The 18,092-nt window shown below is 35.8% G+C and overlaps 2 protein-coding genes across 2 annotated transcripts; one reads left to right on the top strand and one right to left on the bottom strand.

The window, feature by feature from the left end:
* Window positions 1-204: 204 nt before the first annotated feature.
* On the top strand, window positions 205-1,779 carry LOC134541939 (small nuclear ribonucleoprotein F). Its single transcript, XM_063385692.1, has 2 exons — window positions 205-332; window positions 1,288-1,779. Exon 2 carries the CDS (start codon window positions 1,296-1,298, stop codon window positions 1,557-1,559), a length of 264 nt encoding a protein of 87 aa, XP_063241762.1. The 5' UTR covers window positions 205-332; window positions 1,288-1,295; the 3' UTR covers window positions 1,560-1,779.
* Window positions 1,780-5,423: 3,644 nt separating this feature from the next.
* LOC134541938 (microfibrillar-associated protein 1) lies at window positions 5,424-17,916 on the bottom strand. The gene is made up of 8 exons (XM_063385691.1): window positions 17,662-17,916; window positions 15,977-16,259; window positions 14,033-14,222; window positions 12,739-12,826; window positions 12,303-12,460; window positions 10,032-10,192; window positions 8,088-8,247; window positions 5,424-6,074 (listed from the first exon to the last, which is right to left on the bottom strand). The coding sequence occupies exons 1-8, from the start codon at window positions 17,735-17,737 to the stop codon at window positions 5,805-5,807; spliced, it is 1,386 nt and encodes a 461-aa protein (XP_063241761.1). The 5' UTR covers window positions 17,738-17,916; the 3' UTR covers window positions 5,424-5,804.
* Between the last annotated feature and the right edge of the window lie 176 nt (window positions 17,917-18,092).

Genomic DNA, 18,092 nt, shown 5'->3' with positions numbered 1-18,092 from the left:
ATTTTCTAGTGATAAGAAATGATTAAAACTAAACAAAACTAGGGAAAAAAAACTTTTTAAATAGTAAAAGACCATTGCCTCAAACGCACTTACGCTTTAAGATCAGGCCTTGCCGCTAGAACGCGTTTCACAATATGTCCCCATTTTTTGGATAACTTTCCTATATTGTTTTACTACTATATTTGTTATTTTTCTGTGGCCTTATTTCTCATAGATAACGACATTAACTCTAGCTTTGGTTAGGAAATTGTTGGTGCCGGTGTTTTGTCCAATATATGCTTTGAGGTTTGGCTGTGTATGATTATTATATTACTTGTTTGCTAATTAAACAGGTAAGAATTTCTGAATATGCGCCTTTAATTACACTTAACCACATACATGCTCTATTGTACTGACTTGTTTTGTTAGTTGAAGGCGAGTATTTTTTCTTTATATTGTATTGTTTTTATACAAACGTTTCCTCGTATATATTTACGGTGATGCGTTATGTGTGTTCTGAAATTTATGTTTTTGTCTAGCGAATATGGCTATACTTATATTTGTTTGTAAGGGCAGAGGTATGGGAGAATTGGAAAGTAGCCAACACGTTAAAACAGAGAGATTTAGAGATAAGGATGGAAGAGGTGCGGAAAGGGGTCAGGAGTTTGAAGGGGAGGAAGCCCGGACGGGATAGGGAACAGTCACCTTAAGCTGGGAGGTGAGCTATGTAGATACTAAACGGTGATGTTCCAAAAAATCCTTGGAGGAGGGGAAGTTGCCAGATCAAGGGAAAGAAGCGGTACTATTTAACTACAGACAAGTTAGCCTGACGTCCTGTGCAGGGAAAGTAATGGAGAGGCTGGTGGGCAGTTTTATGGTGGGAGTAACGAATGACCTAGGTTGGTTGGACAATAGACAGCATGGATTCAGGAGCGGGTTCATGTGTGAAACACAGACGGCGGGGGTTGCTGTAGGATCTGGTGGAATTGGTAGGGCAGGGGGAAGAAGATGAATGCAATTTTCAGAAACTTTGAAAAGGAATTCGATAACGAGGTAAGTGTATATGTGGAAGGGGCAGGAGATGAAGGAGGTCGAAGAGAATAAGTACCTGGGGGTTACCCTGCAAAATAAGCTGGGATAGGCAAAACAGGTTCAGCGGGTAATGAGTAAGGTAGGAGGGTTCAGGGACTGCTTGGCTGGATAGGTGGCAAGCCACATTTATCACTGTCATTTGCCGCCCTGAAATCATTAGAAGCAATGCTATCAGTGTTGAGCAGGTAGAGTGTCGAGGTGTCGGTGCGTGTGCAGACCTCACCATGGCGACCATGCCCATCAACCCCAAGCCGTTCCTGAACGGGCTTGTGGGCAAGCCGGTGATTGTGAAGCTCAAGTGGGGCCACGAGTACAAGGGCTACCTGATCTCCGTGGACGGCTACATGAACCTGCAGCTGGCCAACACGGAGGAGTACATCGAGTCGCAGCCCACGGGCAACCTGGGCGAGTGCCTGATCCGCTGCAACAACGTGCTGTACATCCGGGGGCTGGAGGAGGAGGACGAGGAGGGGGAGATGCGCGACTGACGCGTCTCTGCGCGTGTGGACTGTGGCTTCCCCACAGAGGAGCAGCATGCCTCAATCTTTTATGGCACACCCTTTACCAAAGGCTTGAGGAGATACTCATGTATCAACTTTACTACACAGTTTTTTTCAATGAAGAATCTGTGTACATTAATGTTTTTAATTGTAAACTTGAATATTTTGTCTAACTTACATATATAATAAATTTGTAATTTTACTAGTATTTAGTTTTATTATTGTATAGGCTTTATCAGAATGTTTGTAAGCTGCTTGACTGATTCACTCAGGTACAACAGTGAACATTGCCCATGAATTGTTGAATTTGTAATAATATAATCTTCACTTAGTAGCACGTAGAATCAATTTATGTCCAGGTGGACCAATTGAAAATAAACATAACAGAAATAAACTAAAATTTCTCTTGGTATATCAGAACTAGCAACGTTTTATGGCATAAAGAATAAAATGTAGCTTCAAACTGTTCATTCGACTAAGTTTCCGTAATCATGGTCTAATATTTAATTCTAAAATAAACATGTTTTTTCATGTAAAATGTGAGACCACTTTTGTCCTCAGCATGGATTATCCGCATGCTGTATAAAAGATTACGTGGGTGTTCAGAATCTGCTCACTCTTAGATAAGAAACTAGAACTTGGCAGTGGTCGTGAATGATACAATGAGGGGGTATCTGTTGTCCACTCTGCTCTAGCAGAAATAAGAGGATGAGCCAGGGCCTGCAACTTGACAATCAGATATTTTAACTCTATTGCTCTTAAATTCTGCACAATTTAAAAGAAAGCCATGTCATAGAGTAAATTGTGAAAGGTACAGAACACTTTGAGGTTCTAAGTATTAATGCTAGAGTGAAAAACAGGCTCAAGTTATTCTGTTCATTATAAAAATATGTAGCTCTTTCCCATTCTTCATTGTAAGCAGCATAAGTACTCCTGGATGACTGAATTCCATTCAACAGTGAGCTCAAGTACCATCACGTAAAACAACCTGCTGTGTAGGATTAGCAAATTTCTAATTTTACTTTTTCTCTATACTGGTGTTTTAGGAAGAAACTGAGCACATTAAAATAAGATCTTGGTTTTGGAAGAGTTTGGGAATATAGCAAAATATTTTTATTTCTAAAGAGATTTCAAAGTATTCTGATAAAGGTTTCATGTCCCACACTTTATCAACTATTATACTTAGTGTCACATGTGTCTCCTGAATAGTTCTCGTCAATGGTTCTCAAGTAGTTTTCCTACCAATATAAGCTGCATTGGACAAGACATGAGTTGGAGGGGCACCAGTAATCATTGCCATAATGCAATGTAAGCAATTGTTTTAAAATGGAAAAATACACCATCAAGGCCATATCTGGGTAAAAGCAAAGTATATCATTGTATAACAACTTACCAAGTAACATTCCTCTTATGCAGTCCTCAAAGCGAAAGGAACAAACACAAAATGCAAAGGTTTTTTTTGTTTAATTTTTCAAGAATACTTTTTTGATAGTCTGGGTATTTGCGTATTTATTTGCCAGTTTTTTTACTACCCGGCTTATTAACATTGAAATTCTTATTTTGTGTTCTATACTATAGATGTTTGTTTTATTATATTTTTAATTTTTTTCATTTTTCTAAGACCATATCAAAGTGTTTTTTGATATTATTATTATTACAGTTTAAAAAAAAATAAACCATAACTTAATGCTTATCAATAATTTCACAGAAATTCTATTTAATGATTGTTATATCTTACTATATTTAAAACTCAAGGTGCATGAAAATTCAATCTGAGTGTGTTTAATTTAGTCATCAAAAGACAGCATGGTGAACACTTCAACATTTCATTCTTTCGTAACCATTCACTGTCAACATTGCCTGTAGGCCTACACACAGCACACAGGGCTGCTAGTTTATACTCAGAGAAGTCAGCTCTTTCAACATATCTAATGTGCTTTTCTGTCTCGCAAATCTCTTGCATATATTCATTAAGGGCTTCATAAACCTTAAAAAAATCGGTATTCTCAAAATGGAATTTGGGAATAGTTTTAATTAGTGAAATATCATCTGACTAGTTAAATATAATGTTCTTTTGTCCTGAATGCTGGTGCAGAGTATTTTTGCCTGCAGGTTTGTCTCTCTTTACGTTCTTTGCTATGGATTCTTTCTTTTCAAATATAAGTCGGCACTTGCAGTAATCGCATCGGATGAATAAACACCATCACTTTAAACTTGTCAGCTCGTTGCCTTGCACTTACTAGCTCGATCTTCAAACTGCGACAATTATTTATTTTAACAACTCAGACCTCTCAATGAGTTCTCATTGTGTAGTTGCATGAGCTATGGTTAGCTTCGCTAACTCGTTGCTTGTGTTTGTAATCTGATTGGAGTCAACAGCCGTTAACAAAAAGAACAACGTTCAGGAAAATCCTTACTGTAAAAAAAATACCTTTGGGGGAAAATGCAACAGACAGCAATGTAAATACACAAAATGACATTATACAAACTAACAGGTTTGGAGTTCCTAAGAACATTTAGCACAGCTCCATTAGACTTTTACATTTGTCGTAAAAAATAAAATGAACTGCATTATAAATTTGTTGAAATTTAAAATAAATGTGCTTTACAACAAATGATTACTTTGTACAATTAAAAGCATTTTAATTATAAAATGCACAACTGCTGACCATGACCACTATTAATGGCAGCAACAGGCAAAATTATATTTCTCCGAACAAATGAAACCTAAAAAATACAGTAACTAAAAATATTTTAAATACTTAAAAGTTTTTAAACATAAACACACATAATAAATTTAAACTACATAATAAAAAAACAACACTCACATTCACAAAAAAAAAGTTTTTATGTTAGAAAATTCTATATTCATTAAATTTCTTACGAATTGGTATAATAGATTATTTCTATATGTACATGACAAAAATGACAATCAAGAGAAGACATCATATATAAAATATTGAACGTTAGTATGTACACAAAACACCTCAGTAACATAAACCTTACTAAGGTTTAAAAAAAAAAAAAGGAATACCAAGCATGATTAGTAGTACTCAATAATACGATTTCCCAAATATTTTTTTATTTTTATTTTGAAAATTCACTTAATTTAACCAAAAATAACTTCTGCAACTACACCAGCCCAACTCTATTTTAAGGTCTTGAACTTGATTCAAAGAAATAACTGAATTCGGTCCACATTATGATCCAGAATCTTGATAATCCACCATCACTAGTAAAAATGTTTATTTCTACGTGAAAAATGATGAGTTTTTAACATGCTTATCACAAGACGTTTGTGAAAGGATATTGTGTTTTAATTGGAATAAATTTACTTGATATATTTTCCCACTCATGCGAAGTATTGAAGCCATGGTCTGTCTGTCTATCTGCAGATGCCTGTTTCTCCCTTTAAAAATTAAAAAAAAAAAGAACACTCCAAAATCTATAAAATTTATCTTTTGGATGAAAGCAGTTCATAAGTACTTTGGCTATCAACAAATATTTGGCTTTTATTCAACAGCTGTGGAAATTATTTTCCTGCTAAATATTTCCCTCTTTGTTCTTATTAAGTGTGTGATATGCTGATAAAAAACATACTTAACCACTCAAAGTTCTATCTATGAATAGTATTCATGAAGCAAAATATTTAATTATTTTACTTTGATTCAATATTTAAAATTAGCATGGCACACCCCTTTATAGACACACACATATATACATATATACATACACACATCCACTAAAGCATTGGCAGCTGCTGGTAGGACTTCTGATATCTCACCAGACGTTTGTCGGTTACATTTTTGTTTTTATTTTTTCTATGCAAAAAATTAATTATAATTAGGTAAATTTTGGAAGAAAAAAAAATTATTTCAAACAATTTTTATTATCTTTTTTTAATTTTTTATATTTTTTAACATATATTTCTTTAGTGAATATGGTGATTGGTCCAGTATTTCACACATTCTACTGCATACATATAAAATACCCGCAGAGAATCATTTGTTTTTATTGCTAACATCGAACATCACTCAACACTACGATAACAAACAGAGTGTCTTCACTGCGGAAATAAATGATCTTGAAGACATTCATACTGCCACATTTTGAGAAATTCCTGCATCCAAGCAAGGAAGATGTATCCTCACTCATAGTGGCTCGTTATCGCGAGTGAAAGCAGGTGGTCCTGGATGGGACCTACACAGCGGGTGCGTCGGGGGAACGGGGGAACTACTTGCGCTCCTTGCGGACGGACGGCCGCTCGAACGCCTGCTTCATGCCGGCCGCCTGGTTGTTGTGGAACTTGAGGTTCTGGGCCGTCTCCGAGATCCAGGGGGAGTCGAACTGCGTGGAGTCCTGGTCCACCAGGTGGGTGTACTTGGTGCGGCCGCTGCGGCCGAAGTTCTTCACCTGCATCACCTTGGGCAGGATGGTCTTGTCGAAGTGGTCCTCCAGCGTGGCGGCGGAGAAGTCCCGCTTGTAGATGTCCTGGTCGTTGTCCTGCGGAACACACGTCAACAGGTCAGCCTTCCTCAGCCCTTCCAGGCACACACAAGTATACTACAAATAAATTAGAATCTATTGTGTAGCTTTTAGCAGACGTGGCAGAAGGAAAAATTAAAGCAGCCGATGTTGCTTGTTCTTGTTAGGATCGCCAGGTAGCAGCACGAGGCTTACTCACGCGAGGTATTTCGGCAATACCACTGGAACATTGCGGATAGTAACATTTTTTCAAAGTGGTATCATAGAAATACCACTACAAAACAAAGGGTTAACTTAACCCACATCATGAGTGGGTAACAACCTACACTTGTGAATAATGCAGTAAATCTCCAATAAGAAGTTTCTAAACAGACTTAAAAATTTAAGCTTATAAACCAGAAGAAAAAAAAATTACTTAACAGGGTTCAATCAACAGTATATTTAGTTGAACCATTTTTACCCGCAGAAGGGTCGCCCCTTTGTATGAATCGCACCCTTAATTTTGGGCCAAAAAAAATCTAACATTTTCACCCTAAGGGTTGCTCATATGTATCAGTCGCAGCATCCCTATATCTGTCTTCACTAGAGTTCCGTGGACACAAGCGAAGCGTTACTTTCCTCGGCTTATTGGCGTGTAAGATTGACCTTCACGCAGTTTTACCCAGGGCTGGAGGAATGTGAAAGGAGCTCTTATAACCACCGGCGATGGCTGCAGTTTTGCCCACGGTATGTTCAGTTGAAAGCGTGGGAAATTCATTTTCAAAAACAATAATGATTGAGCACAGTTGCATTATGAATACCTGTCAAGATAGACATGTTAATTGTGTGGGTGCCAGTTCATGGTACTTTTACAAAGAGGAGAGGGAGGGAAAACTATCAACACTGCCACATGGCCTCACACACACACACATGCACACACACTCTTGCTCTCTCTCTGGCTGGTTTATTTTTAGATTGTCCTTTCATCCTCGCAGTGCAGCAGACACATCACTTGCCGATGCCTCGACCGGTCGGGTGGCGGAAATGGCACTCGTACAATAACTGCACTGTTCACGGAATATTCATGTGATTGCAGAGATACTTTGATTAAACAATTTATACATACTCAGGGAATTTTATTTATTAAAAACCAACATATGCTAGTTACTTACGCACATATTGAATATATGCAGATTAGAAAATGGAGAATCAAACTCTTCTCTCGCAAAGGAATTTAGCGTGGGTCATTTGACAATTTCAATGATTTTCAAAAACAAGAACCGGATTAAGCAATCGTTCAATTAAAATGTTTTGAAACTGAAGAGGCTTCGAAAATCGCAACAACACTGGTATACGTAACTCAAAACAGGCTGGTTTTGAGTTATGACATTGTTGTATTTTGAGCTATAAGTTTTCAACTTATTTTGTTGTGATTGAACCAGTAGTCAAAGTTTGTCGGTTGAATTCAGACTCATGCTGTGTATAGTAAATAAATAAATTATTATTTAAACTTATAAGAAAATAAAGTTCTTGATGGTAAGTCCTTAAAAAAGTTTCACATTTAACAACGTCGACAGAAAAAGTTCAAACATCAATGGACCTCTAGACGATCCAATTTCTCTACCTACATTGTGTTCTATATAGATGTAAGTAAAACAGCAGTAACAATAATTATGTTTTCCACAAATAAAGGGCTAAATCTAAGATTATGATCAAAAATTACTATTGTTCCAAAATCTGCCTCATGTTCCGCCAAACAACACAAATTTGAACTTATTTTTTTCACAGAAAAAAAAAAGGAGAAAATTAAAATAGACAGAAAAAAAAAGGAGAAAATTAAAATAGACAGAAAAAAAAACATTAGTAATAAGACTCGAAGGCATTTACAATTATTGCAAGAAGGTTTTCAAACTTAATGCCAAGTTTACACAAAAAAATATATTCTGTAAATTGCAAATAATAAAAATATTCAACTATATCTAAATAGAAAGGTGCAGAAAAAGGCTGTATTTGCCAAATGATGTGGTCAGAACAATGCACTGTCCACAGTACCATGAAGAAGGCTCCGCGATGGTAGTACTTCTGCAGGAACTTGTATTTCCCCTTGACCGCCTTGTTGGTGACCTGGCGCGGGTTGTTGCGCAGTTCCTGTCGCCGCTCCTCCTCCGTCATGTTGCGCAAGCGCTCAATCTCCAGGCGATCCTTCTCGACCCTGTGCACACGAGCCATCGCTCAGCACTCCGCTCTCACAGCTGCTACTGCGTCACTCAGTTTACACAGCGCAACGGATTACATGGCCAGGGGCCTAGCCGGGGGGGGGGGGGGGGCTAGGGGTTCAACCCCCGCCCCCACCCCCTTAGCACAAAATCTTTATTTAAATTTATTATTCATCACTCAAACAAATTTCATATTAAAATTAAAAAAAATTTTTACCATTACAATATTTCAATTTAAGTACCGAAAACTGTTAAAATAGCACTATTTTTCACCTTACAATCCAAATTTTCCCATGGGAGGACCCCCGGACCCCCCGCTTTAATACGGGGGAGGGGGGGGGAGGCGGCATGCTTCTTAACACCTCCCATACACAAATCCTGGCTACGCCACTGTACATAACCATGACTTACACACTGGTGAATAGATCATGGAAGCTAAGGAGCTGGTGTGTTCTTAAAAGCAGAACTGACTAAAATATAATGTTATTAATATTAAAACAGAATAAGAATGACGTAATTATTCAATACAGCTATTAAAAAGAAATGACCTGTAAAACTTAATTTTGATTACGTTACCAGTTACACTTTCCAATTTAATGAACCAACAAATTTGTTTTGGCATCATGTTTTTCCTGATGCTTCGACCACAAAATGTTCCCACCATTTAAATGGAAATTCACTTTGCTTTTAGAGAAAGCTAAGAAAAAAAAACGTTTTTTTTTTTAACTATTACCTTGATGTAACCCTAAATTAGCTTTACAGTACAACTTGTGCTGAATCCAACATTTGTAAATACATTAAAGCTAAAATGTGCAATTACCTTCTATTAACACTTTTATTTTTATATTTAATTATTTTTTGAAAAATCTCAGAGCATGTGTTGGCCAATGCACTGCATTATTTTATTTTAATATTTTGTTTCCCATTTATTATCTTAAAAAAAATTTAGTGTTTTGAATTTTAAACTTTATAAAAAATTTTTTTGACACAGACAATTTGTATCTACAAAGTTTATGGTGATACTAAATGCAAAATGTGTGTCAACCTGTCTTGGATATATTGGTGTGAAGAGCATTAACATTTTAGATTATGTCTGGTATACTGATCTAAGGTGTCTACACAAATCTCTACAAAAATTTCCCTGACTTTTCGATATTTAAAATTTCAAATTTCACTGACAAATTTGTGTAATAATTTACCTATTTTGAAATTTTCCAAAAGAAATAAAGACAATCAGAGTCCACCATCCCTACAGCTGTACAAGTTTTAACAGAACCTTGTATACACCTTTTTACATTTTACTAAAATACCATTTCGAAAAAAACTGTGTTCAAAGTCTGGGTGATAGCAGACTGGATCATGTCTTTTCTCCCAAATTAACTATCACTGAGGAATTTCCATGATTTTTCCAGGTTATAAGTAAATTCCCTGACATTCCCTCATCAAATGAAAACATCCCTGAATTTCCAGAATGTGGACATCTACTATGACTTAAATTTTGAAAAAAAGAAAAAGTAAACAAAAATAACGCTCAGTCTTTGCACAACAGCAAAAGAATGGCAGAAGAGAAATTGAAAATGACAGTGAACAATATTTACTTACTTTGCAATGAAAATCGGCTACATCTATTCATAGTTGTTCTTGACACCTTTCACAATTATTTAGAGAAAAAACAAGAGCAACTAACATAAGGTCATCCCCCCCCCCCCCCCCCCCCCCGCGGTTCGTTTAACACACACATGCACTAAGATACAGCATCCATGCATTCATCACAACATACTGTTCTCTCTCCTCGCGATCTCTCTTGATACGCTTCAGCTCCCGCAGCTTCCACGCCTCGTATTCCACTTCGTCATTCTCGTCATCTGTGTTCACGTCATTCAGGGATGGTTCATCCGTGTCCTTAACCACCGTCTCTTTGCGGATGTCCTCTTCCACCATCTGAACAGCAACAACAGCCACTTCAGCGTTAAAAAATTACAGAACAAAAGTGCTCTTATAATCTAGACACGCATTCTTTAATGCTAATGATACCGGTACTTTGATTTGGAAAATGCCTTAATTATCAGTAACATAAGACTGAGTAAATACCTACAGTTTAAAATTACCTGACAACCTCCGACTGCAGGATGATTTCTAAAACATGCTAATTTGTACCGCGCACTCCTTTCAGCTATAACTAGGGCTGTGTGAATGCTAGTTTTTTGATGCAAAGAAAATATCAAATTGAATTTTTTAAATATTCGCGAAGTCTAAATGAATTGTGAATATCGTTCTTGGCGAAGCTGTATTACACTTACGTTATAAAATACCGGATTGAAGTAAAAAAAAAATAACTGTACAAAATTTATATGTTTCAAGTGATTAACTGATTGGGTTCTATATATAACATTATTCAATAAAAAAAATAAAATAAAAACAATGCATAATATTACCTAATACTGAGCATTCATAAAAGCAAATGGAGTGCCTTGTTTTGAATTTTTTTTAAGTAACCAATTTTGTTCGAGCAACACATATGCAACAAAAAAATAAAATTAAATATATTTTCATGATCAAATCTTGGGTTTCTAATGTTTTAAAGCTTTGTAACAAATGCGAAGCTTTACATAAGACCTAAAGCTTTGGATTAGAACCGAAAATTTAAATATAAAAATGAATATCATATTATCTGGAAATGTTAAATTGAATAATAAAAAGAGCTTTCATTGATTCGCTTAGTCAAAGCTTCGCACAGGCTTCACTCTAACACAGTAACTGAAAATAAAATAATAATCATACAATAGATGTTTGACAAATTTGTTTATAAAATCGTGATGGTCAGAGCTATGATGTGAAACTAATGATGAGGTTATATTGCGTACAATGAGTAATTATACGTGCCTATCTGTTTTAAACTGAAAAAAAAAATTATGCAAATTATCATGCAATATCTACTAATCTACAACCCAAAAAACAGTACTTTTTTTCAATTTCAAACAAATTTATCGCATACAAACCTGAAGGGATCACAATTTAGTCACTTTGCAAAAATAAGGTTTGTATTAACAAAACTATGTATTACATAATATAATCACATTTTTAAATCAAATTCAAATAAAGTTTAAAATATTTTTCTCACATAGTATATGCATAACACACCTACAAATATATTATATGCTTCCAGGAAAACTGCATACAATTTTATGCAATAGCAAACATAATTTTTAGGGATTGTAAAATTAAATTTCTAGATAATTTCGAAATAATACTTTACTCTACTACTTTTTTAAGAATTTTGGAAAATATATAATTTCTAAGCTTTCTTTCTTCAACTTACACTGAACCGCATGTCAATGGCATCAGTATTATTTTAATTAAAACTTGATACTGTTTTGTTACATTATTCTGGGATATTTGTACTAACCAGCCTTTACTAAATGTAACTGTTCTCACTTGGAAAAAAATACCTAGTATTACATAATCGTACTTTAAATCATACTTTTATTTTAAATAAATTACTTAGCACTAATACTCCTATGTAATTTCTAGGTACTGTGAAAACACTGTATTAATGAGAGTTTCGTATTAGAGTTTTTATCAATGAGGTTTCACTGTAATGTATTTTGTTCTTATATTTGTACAAGTGGTTTTTAAACATTAGTGAAAGTAACATACACATTCCCCTATATTTGTCGAACTTTGTCATCAACTACACGAATGAAGCTCAACATGTAGTTTCATGCCCGAGGCAGGGTCTACATGGATGGAATGGGGCCGGCTGTCCTATCCGAGGGACAGACCGGCCTGGAGACTGCGTGAGGTGAGATGAGGTGAGGTACTGAGCAACGATGGATTGAACTGGTGAGGTAAATGGTAGTACCCAGACACAACCCACCGGCCACTGGGAAAATCCTGAGATAGACCGTCCTGGGATTCAAACCACGGTTGCTTTTGTAGGAGGCGAGTGTTCTAACCTTTCGACCATGTTAATATAAATGACATTAAAAACTGCATATCCAACGCCAAATTCCAAGAACCAATTAAGTAATAATGTATGATTTGCTTGCACCTTAAGCGTGTACTTCCTGCGCTCTTCCGCCATTTTCTTCGCCTCCAGTTCAGCCTGCTTCTGCTTGATCGCTTCTCGCTCTCGCTCCATCACTGTCACGCGGTCCTTCTTGCGAACAAACACGGGCTTGAGTCTGGGCCCCGTCTCTTCCTCTGAATCTGAATGTTGAGTGTAAAAAGTACGACTTTCAGTAGCACAACAATCAAACAAATAAATCAATTAAATTTTTAAATCAGGGTTTGAATTAACGTGATTATGAACCTCCCAGGTTGTAGTACATAGTTCCAAACAACTGACATTCTGTTTCAGTTTTCACAAATGAGCATCCGAAGCTTATATTAAGAAAAGAAAAAAAAATAGCCAAAATCTGTCTCATTACCTTTTACCTTGCAAATGCTACATTATTCAATTTTACAAACTTCACTCTAAAAATTACCTGAATATTCTTCATACTCAGATGAATCGGAGCCACTTTCTTCCGCAGCAGACTTATTTTCATCTTCCTTGTCCAAGACTTCAACCTCCTACAATACAAAAACATAACAAATCATCATATTTGTAATAGTCTGTTTCATCCTCAGTTTGCAGTGTGCATTTTATTAGCATTCACTATCTCACTATCTCCTTCAAATGCACGATTCCTGCCATTAGCGCTGGACTTGTTTCGGTGTGTTCTGGTGCCAGATATACCCCATAGAGGCCATAGAGCACTAAAGTTTTTTACTAAACTTTGTAATGTAATAAAAAATTTATTAAAATGTATCATGTAAAATGTAACATTTGAATTTCATAAAGGAAAATTTAGAAATACATTTTTTTCTTTGTTTTTCATCACAAGAGTTAAATCTGATATTATACAATTTTATTGAATCCAAATATAGAATTTTAATCCCGAAAGAGTACCTTGAATATACCCCTCCAATCCGAATCTAGGTCTCGTGTATCAAAAATAATATAATATAAAAAAAATTAAAAATATAACTATGATGTAGTAACATTCAACCCTTAAATTGTTTCACAAAATAAGTTTCTATAATCAATACATATTGTAATTTTATTTATACATTACATTGTAAAAGTATGTTGACAAAACGGGCATGAAGAAAAAAAAAATTGAATTAGTAAACTTTTGGTTTATTTTATTTCCTCTAATATTTGTCTTTGAATCTTTTTCCTCAAATATCAAATCCAAATACTAAGGTTTTGTTGGTATTTGAAGATTCGACTAGCCCGTTTAACACAGAGATGCCATCATCATTTCAACAGTTTTTGACAAAAATTTTTATATAACTTTGCATTAAAAAATTTGGTATCTTTTGAAAATAGCACATAATTTAATGGAATACCTTGTTAGTAACAGTGAACAACTGCTACACTTTGGCTGTGAATTATAATAATTGTGGTTTTTATGACTGAATTAATTATTGGCTTTCATAATGACTAAAACTGTAATAATACTGCCAATACAAACTATTAAATGGTCTTCAAAATCAATTAAAATAAAAATTTAAAAAATATATACATTAAAATTTATTGTAATATCCTATGATATAGAAAATAATGGTTTTAATGTTAGGAAGCATCATCAATCTGGCAACAGTGTGAGCCATTTACTCTGTACTGCAACTAAGCATGAGAAAGACTTCCGTAATTGTGTACCGCAAAATAAGTAGACTCAAGTAATTAATTTCAAGACAAACGCCATTTTTTTTTTGCCATTTGTAACTAACCGTTTCTTCTTCTTTGCGAGAAAGCAGTTTCTCTCTGATCATCTGACGTCGCTTTTCGATCTCCTCGTCACTCAGTTCATCTTCTTCCTCCTCTTCTTCGCTGCTCTCTGCCTTCCCTCTTTTTCTCTCCCCCTCGTCCTCGTCATCCGTCAAGCCGGTCGTCTCCAACACCTCTGGAGCGTGGATGTGCCTGAATGCCACCCAAACACCCAGCACCGCTCAATCCTCTCACAGTTTGCCATGCGTCCATACCCAATTAGCTGGACTACTTCAAATACTACTTATAATTTGTCATCTATAGCTACCACATCCAACTATCTAATCAACCTTTTAAGAAGAGAGCCCAGTACACAAGGAGTTATGCCAGAGCTTCAATCCAGTACACCCCGCCTGACAGCGCGCTTGGACGGGATTGGCCGTGTTACTGACCAACACCACATTCATTACCATTAAACAGCTGCAACATCATTGGTTCTTAACCGTTTCAAATTTTTTAAGGCACTTCTCTTATGGCTAAATACAAGATTTTATATTTTTATATATTAAATAGTTACATACTTTTCTATCATTTTTATTTCTGGATGTTTATGTTTGCCACTAGTATCATCAATAATAAATATAAAATTACTGGAATTGTGGCATGGTATAACAAATTTTATGTATCAAAACTATAACCCATATTATGAGCACAGGAAAAAAAATGTGTTTAATCGAATGCATGGTTTTAATTGCTTTCTGATGCTGATAGAGTTTCAAATTTGAATTTTCCCTTTGTCACTGTCTTATTATTACAATACTGTTAATAAGAATTTTAAAAAAAGAAGTAATTTTTAAAGAACAATTTCCCCATACATTTCTTTATGATGTTTCTCTGTCGGTTTTCAGCCATGTCGGGATGGATCAAATTCTGACTGCTTTTATTAACTGAACCATTATCTCAGGGCCGAACTAAACTTTTTTTATTTACTTTGCCAGTATAGTTGTAAAAAAATATTATATTTTTTTTACATTGTACATGTTTGTTTATTTTTCTAAATAAAATTAGAAACTTCAGATTTAGGAATTTAAATTTATATTTCAATAGATAAAATGAAATAATTCAGGTGAATTTCCTTGGATGTTGGTGTTATATGGTAGGAACAGAACTAATTTCAATTTTGTTATTATTTTGGCTAGCGTACTATTCACTTAATAATCTCACCAAAAGTTATAGCAACCTAAAATGCATAAAAAATTTTTTTTAAAAAATTCTAATGAAAGGAGAGGAAAAAATCAGAATGTGTCAATATTTAAAGACTATTTAACATTTTGCAGGGTAAACAGAAAATTTACATTACCATAACTCTTGCCAAACTTATGATATAGTCATGAAAACATTTTGCTGACAATGTGATCATGTAATTTGGGCTAAGGAACACACATAATACTAAATAATGCCAAATACTTAATTTATTCCACAAGCTAACAGACAAAACATTTGTAAATGGGAAATGCAAAATTATTCTTCAGATATCTTTTAAGTGTATATATATAAATTCTCAGACACTATTCTTATAGTTAAAACAGGTTATTTAAAAAAAAAAAAAAAAGAATCAACTTCAAATTTCTGCCGAAACCCCTCACATCAACATGCGACGTGAAACTGCACGCTAGTCTTTGCCAAACTCAATGGGCACACGAGGTACGATTGCACAAAACACTTGTGCAAAAAATAGTTGTAAAATTTAAGTTTAATGCAGCAATGATTGCAGAGTGGTGTGTTTAAACCAATTTCCGTCATGAAAATTATTGTTAACACCCAAGTGAATAAGTATAATTTTTATTTCAAAATTACGTCCATTAATAATTATCCCAAAATGATATCTTCAATATTTTGTCTACAGGTCGTAAGTATACAATATTGTGTGCTCCGCAGGAGAGGAAGACGAGCGGGCAGGAACCGACCTGTGGCGCTCCACTCTGGTGTGCTCCTCTCGCTCGTCGTCGGCCTCGTCGCCGCGCCGCGTCTTCAGCCTGCGCAGCCGGGGGTCGTCCACCTCCATCTCCTCCCCCTCCGCCCCCTCGTCCGGCTCGGGCGACCCCAGCCGCTCGGCCAGGTGCCGGCGCTTCTGCTGCGCGATGAAGTCGTCGTCCTCCGACTCCTCCTCGCTGCTGGACACCGGGGCGTAGTCGGGCCGCTTGCCCGACACGTAGCGGTGCACCTTCACCTTCTGCATCGACACCTCGCCTGCCGACACGTCACCGCCATCAGTCCCGCACTCTGACACACTCTGACGCACTCTGAGGAGGTGGCACAAACCACCCCAAACTTCATCACGAGAGGGCACCGTGTTTTCGAATAAGCTCACGTTACAACCACCGTAATTTAACTCAGGGGATTTTACGAAAGTGAATGATAAACTTGAACTGAACATTATTTATCACAAATATTTACCTACTTACTTATAATCACTTAAACCGAGAGACCTTTTACTGAAACGGTAATGCAAATAACGTCAGCACTCTTTAGTCCAGCATTATTTTTTTTGACATAGGCTATACCGTAATCTGGCACCGTTTGAGCTGGATTTTCTGGTATTGTTGACTTCGACTGCCATGTTTATTTAGTTCACTCAGTGACTGTTGGTATCCAGTAACACGCATGTGTACTTATTCTTATAACTGAGCAGCTTATCCCAACTCCTCCTGAAGAATAATGAATAGCAAACTAATTAGTTTTTTTTGGTATCCCAGCTGAAACTAAAATGGTGATCATCGATGAACTGGTAAAATCACTAATCCAACATGGTCGTGATAAAGAATGTGCTGAACTAAAGAATCCTTACTGTGTTTTATAGTTAAATTAGCTGGATGCTGAAATAAAAATTCTTATTACAAAATTTTTATATATTATTCCCCAAGATCTAACACATTGAGCATTTTTGTTGTAAATTGTTTATGAGTTTATGTGACTGTCTAATCTGCTTTTGTAGATGTTTAAAGTGAAGTTTACTTCATCCATTTGACAGTAAAGAGAAATAATGAAATGGAGTTTGATAAAATATTTAATGTGTTGTAAAATATAATGGTGAAAATAATAAATAAAGCCATAAAGTTAAGGTAAAACTAACCACACTGGGAAATAATTATGAGAGTATAACTATGGAATGTGAGTTTCCAGGAAGCATGCTAGTGATTAACTGGAGAATATTTGGGTACAGCTCATTAAACATCAAGGCCATGGCCAGGACAGTTCCACCTCCCCATTTAGTTCCACAATCCCCACCACTGAAAAGGTATGAGCAAAATGCAGTTCTGCAGTTCACCTGCAAGAAAGGAATGAATGAGGGGAAAACCACCTAAAGAATGGATTTTTAAGAGGAGGGTGGGGCAGAATCCACAGGAACCAGGGACCAGGGAGGCCCGATTGAGTTTAAAGATTTTGTACTGCATAAGTTTACCCTGATAGTAGAAATGAATTTACAAATCTATTTCTAATAGAATTAATTGGAAACCTTACTAGTTATGAGATACGCAGCACCCTCTCCCTTTCATAGTTCTTCAGAATGAAGCACTTTCTTAATCACTACAGCAATGTGAACATATACCCGAATTTTTAAACCCGCATCATGTTTAGGTAAAATTCTCACCTTTCTCATTTCTGACAGGCACAGCACCAGCTGTGCTCTGGATGCTGATACCCACTGGTATTGTCATATTCATCATGAATTCTTAAAGTATAAACCTATAACAATAAATACTTTACTGCAAATACGTTCAATAACGCAATATTTTCAATAACAGAACTTAAAATCCTCTCTGTACTGAATATTTTAATGTTGACAAACACATTACAGACAGACAGCAAATATTAAAACAAAACAATCATAGGTTGCTTTCCATTACTACACATGAATAAAATTATTACTAGGAGTTCGTTAGTGTTTCCTATGAATAACGGAAAATGCCGCAAACCAAAATACGCCATCTTGGATTCAATATGTACTTAGGTTGTTTGCATTAAATGTTTAAAAGTTTTCCTGAAGTTGTTGAATGTGAGAGATTAATATAAATTCCTTTA

Source organism: Bacillus rossius, assembly GCF_032445375.1.
Source record: "Bacillus rossius redtenbacheri isolate Brsri chromosome 4 unlocalized genomic scaffold, Brsri_v3 Brsri_v3_scf4_2, whole genome shotgun sequence".
NCBI lineage: Eukaryota > Metazoa > Arthropoda > Insecta > Phasmatodea > Bacillidae > Bacillus > Bacillus rossius.
The sequence above is the reverse complement of the archived record's forward strand: the minus strand, read 5'-3'. Positions and strand labels throughout refer to the sequence as shown.

Bases quoted from the DNA above. Each gene is read 5' to 3' on its own strand.
- LOC134541939 (XM_063385692.1), top strand. From the start codon at position 1,296: ATGGCGACCATGCCCATCAACCCCAAGCCGTTCCTGAACGGGCTTGTG.
- LOC134541938 (XM_063385691.1), bottom strand. From the start codon at position 17,737: ATGATGAATATGACAATACCAGTGGGTATCAGCATCCAGAGCACAGCT. The intron at 14,223-15,976 runs GTCGGTTCCTGC...GGTGGCATTCAG, and splicing joins ACCAGAGTGGAGCGCCACAG to GCACATCCACGCTCCAGAGG. The intron at 8,248-10,031 runs GTATGTTGTGAT...TCGTGTGCACAG, and splicing joins GATCGCGAGGAGAGAGAACA to GGTCGAGAAGGATCGCCTGG.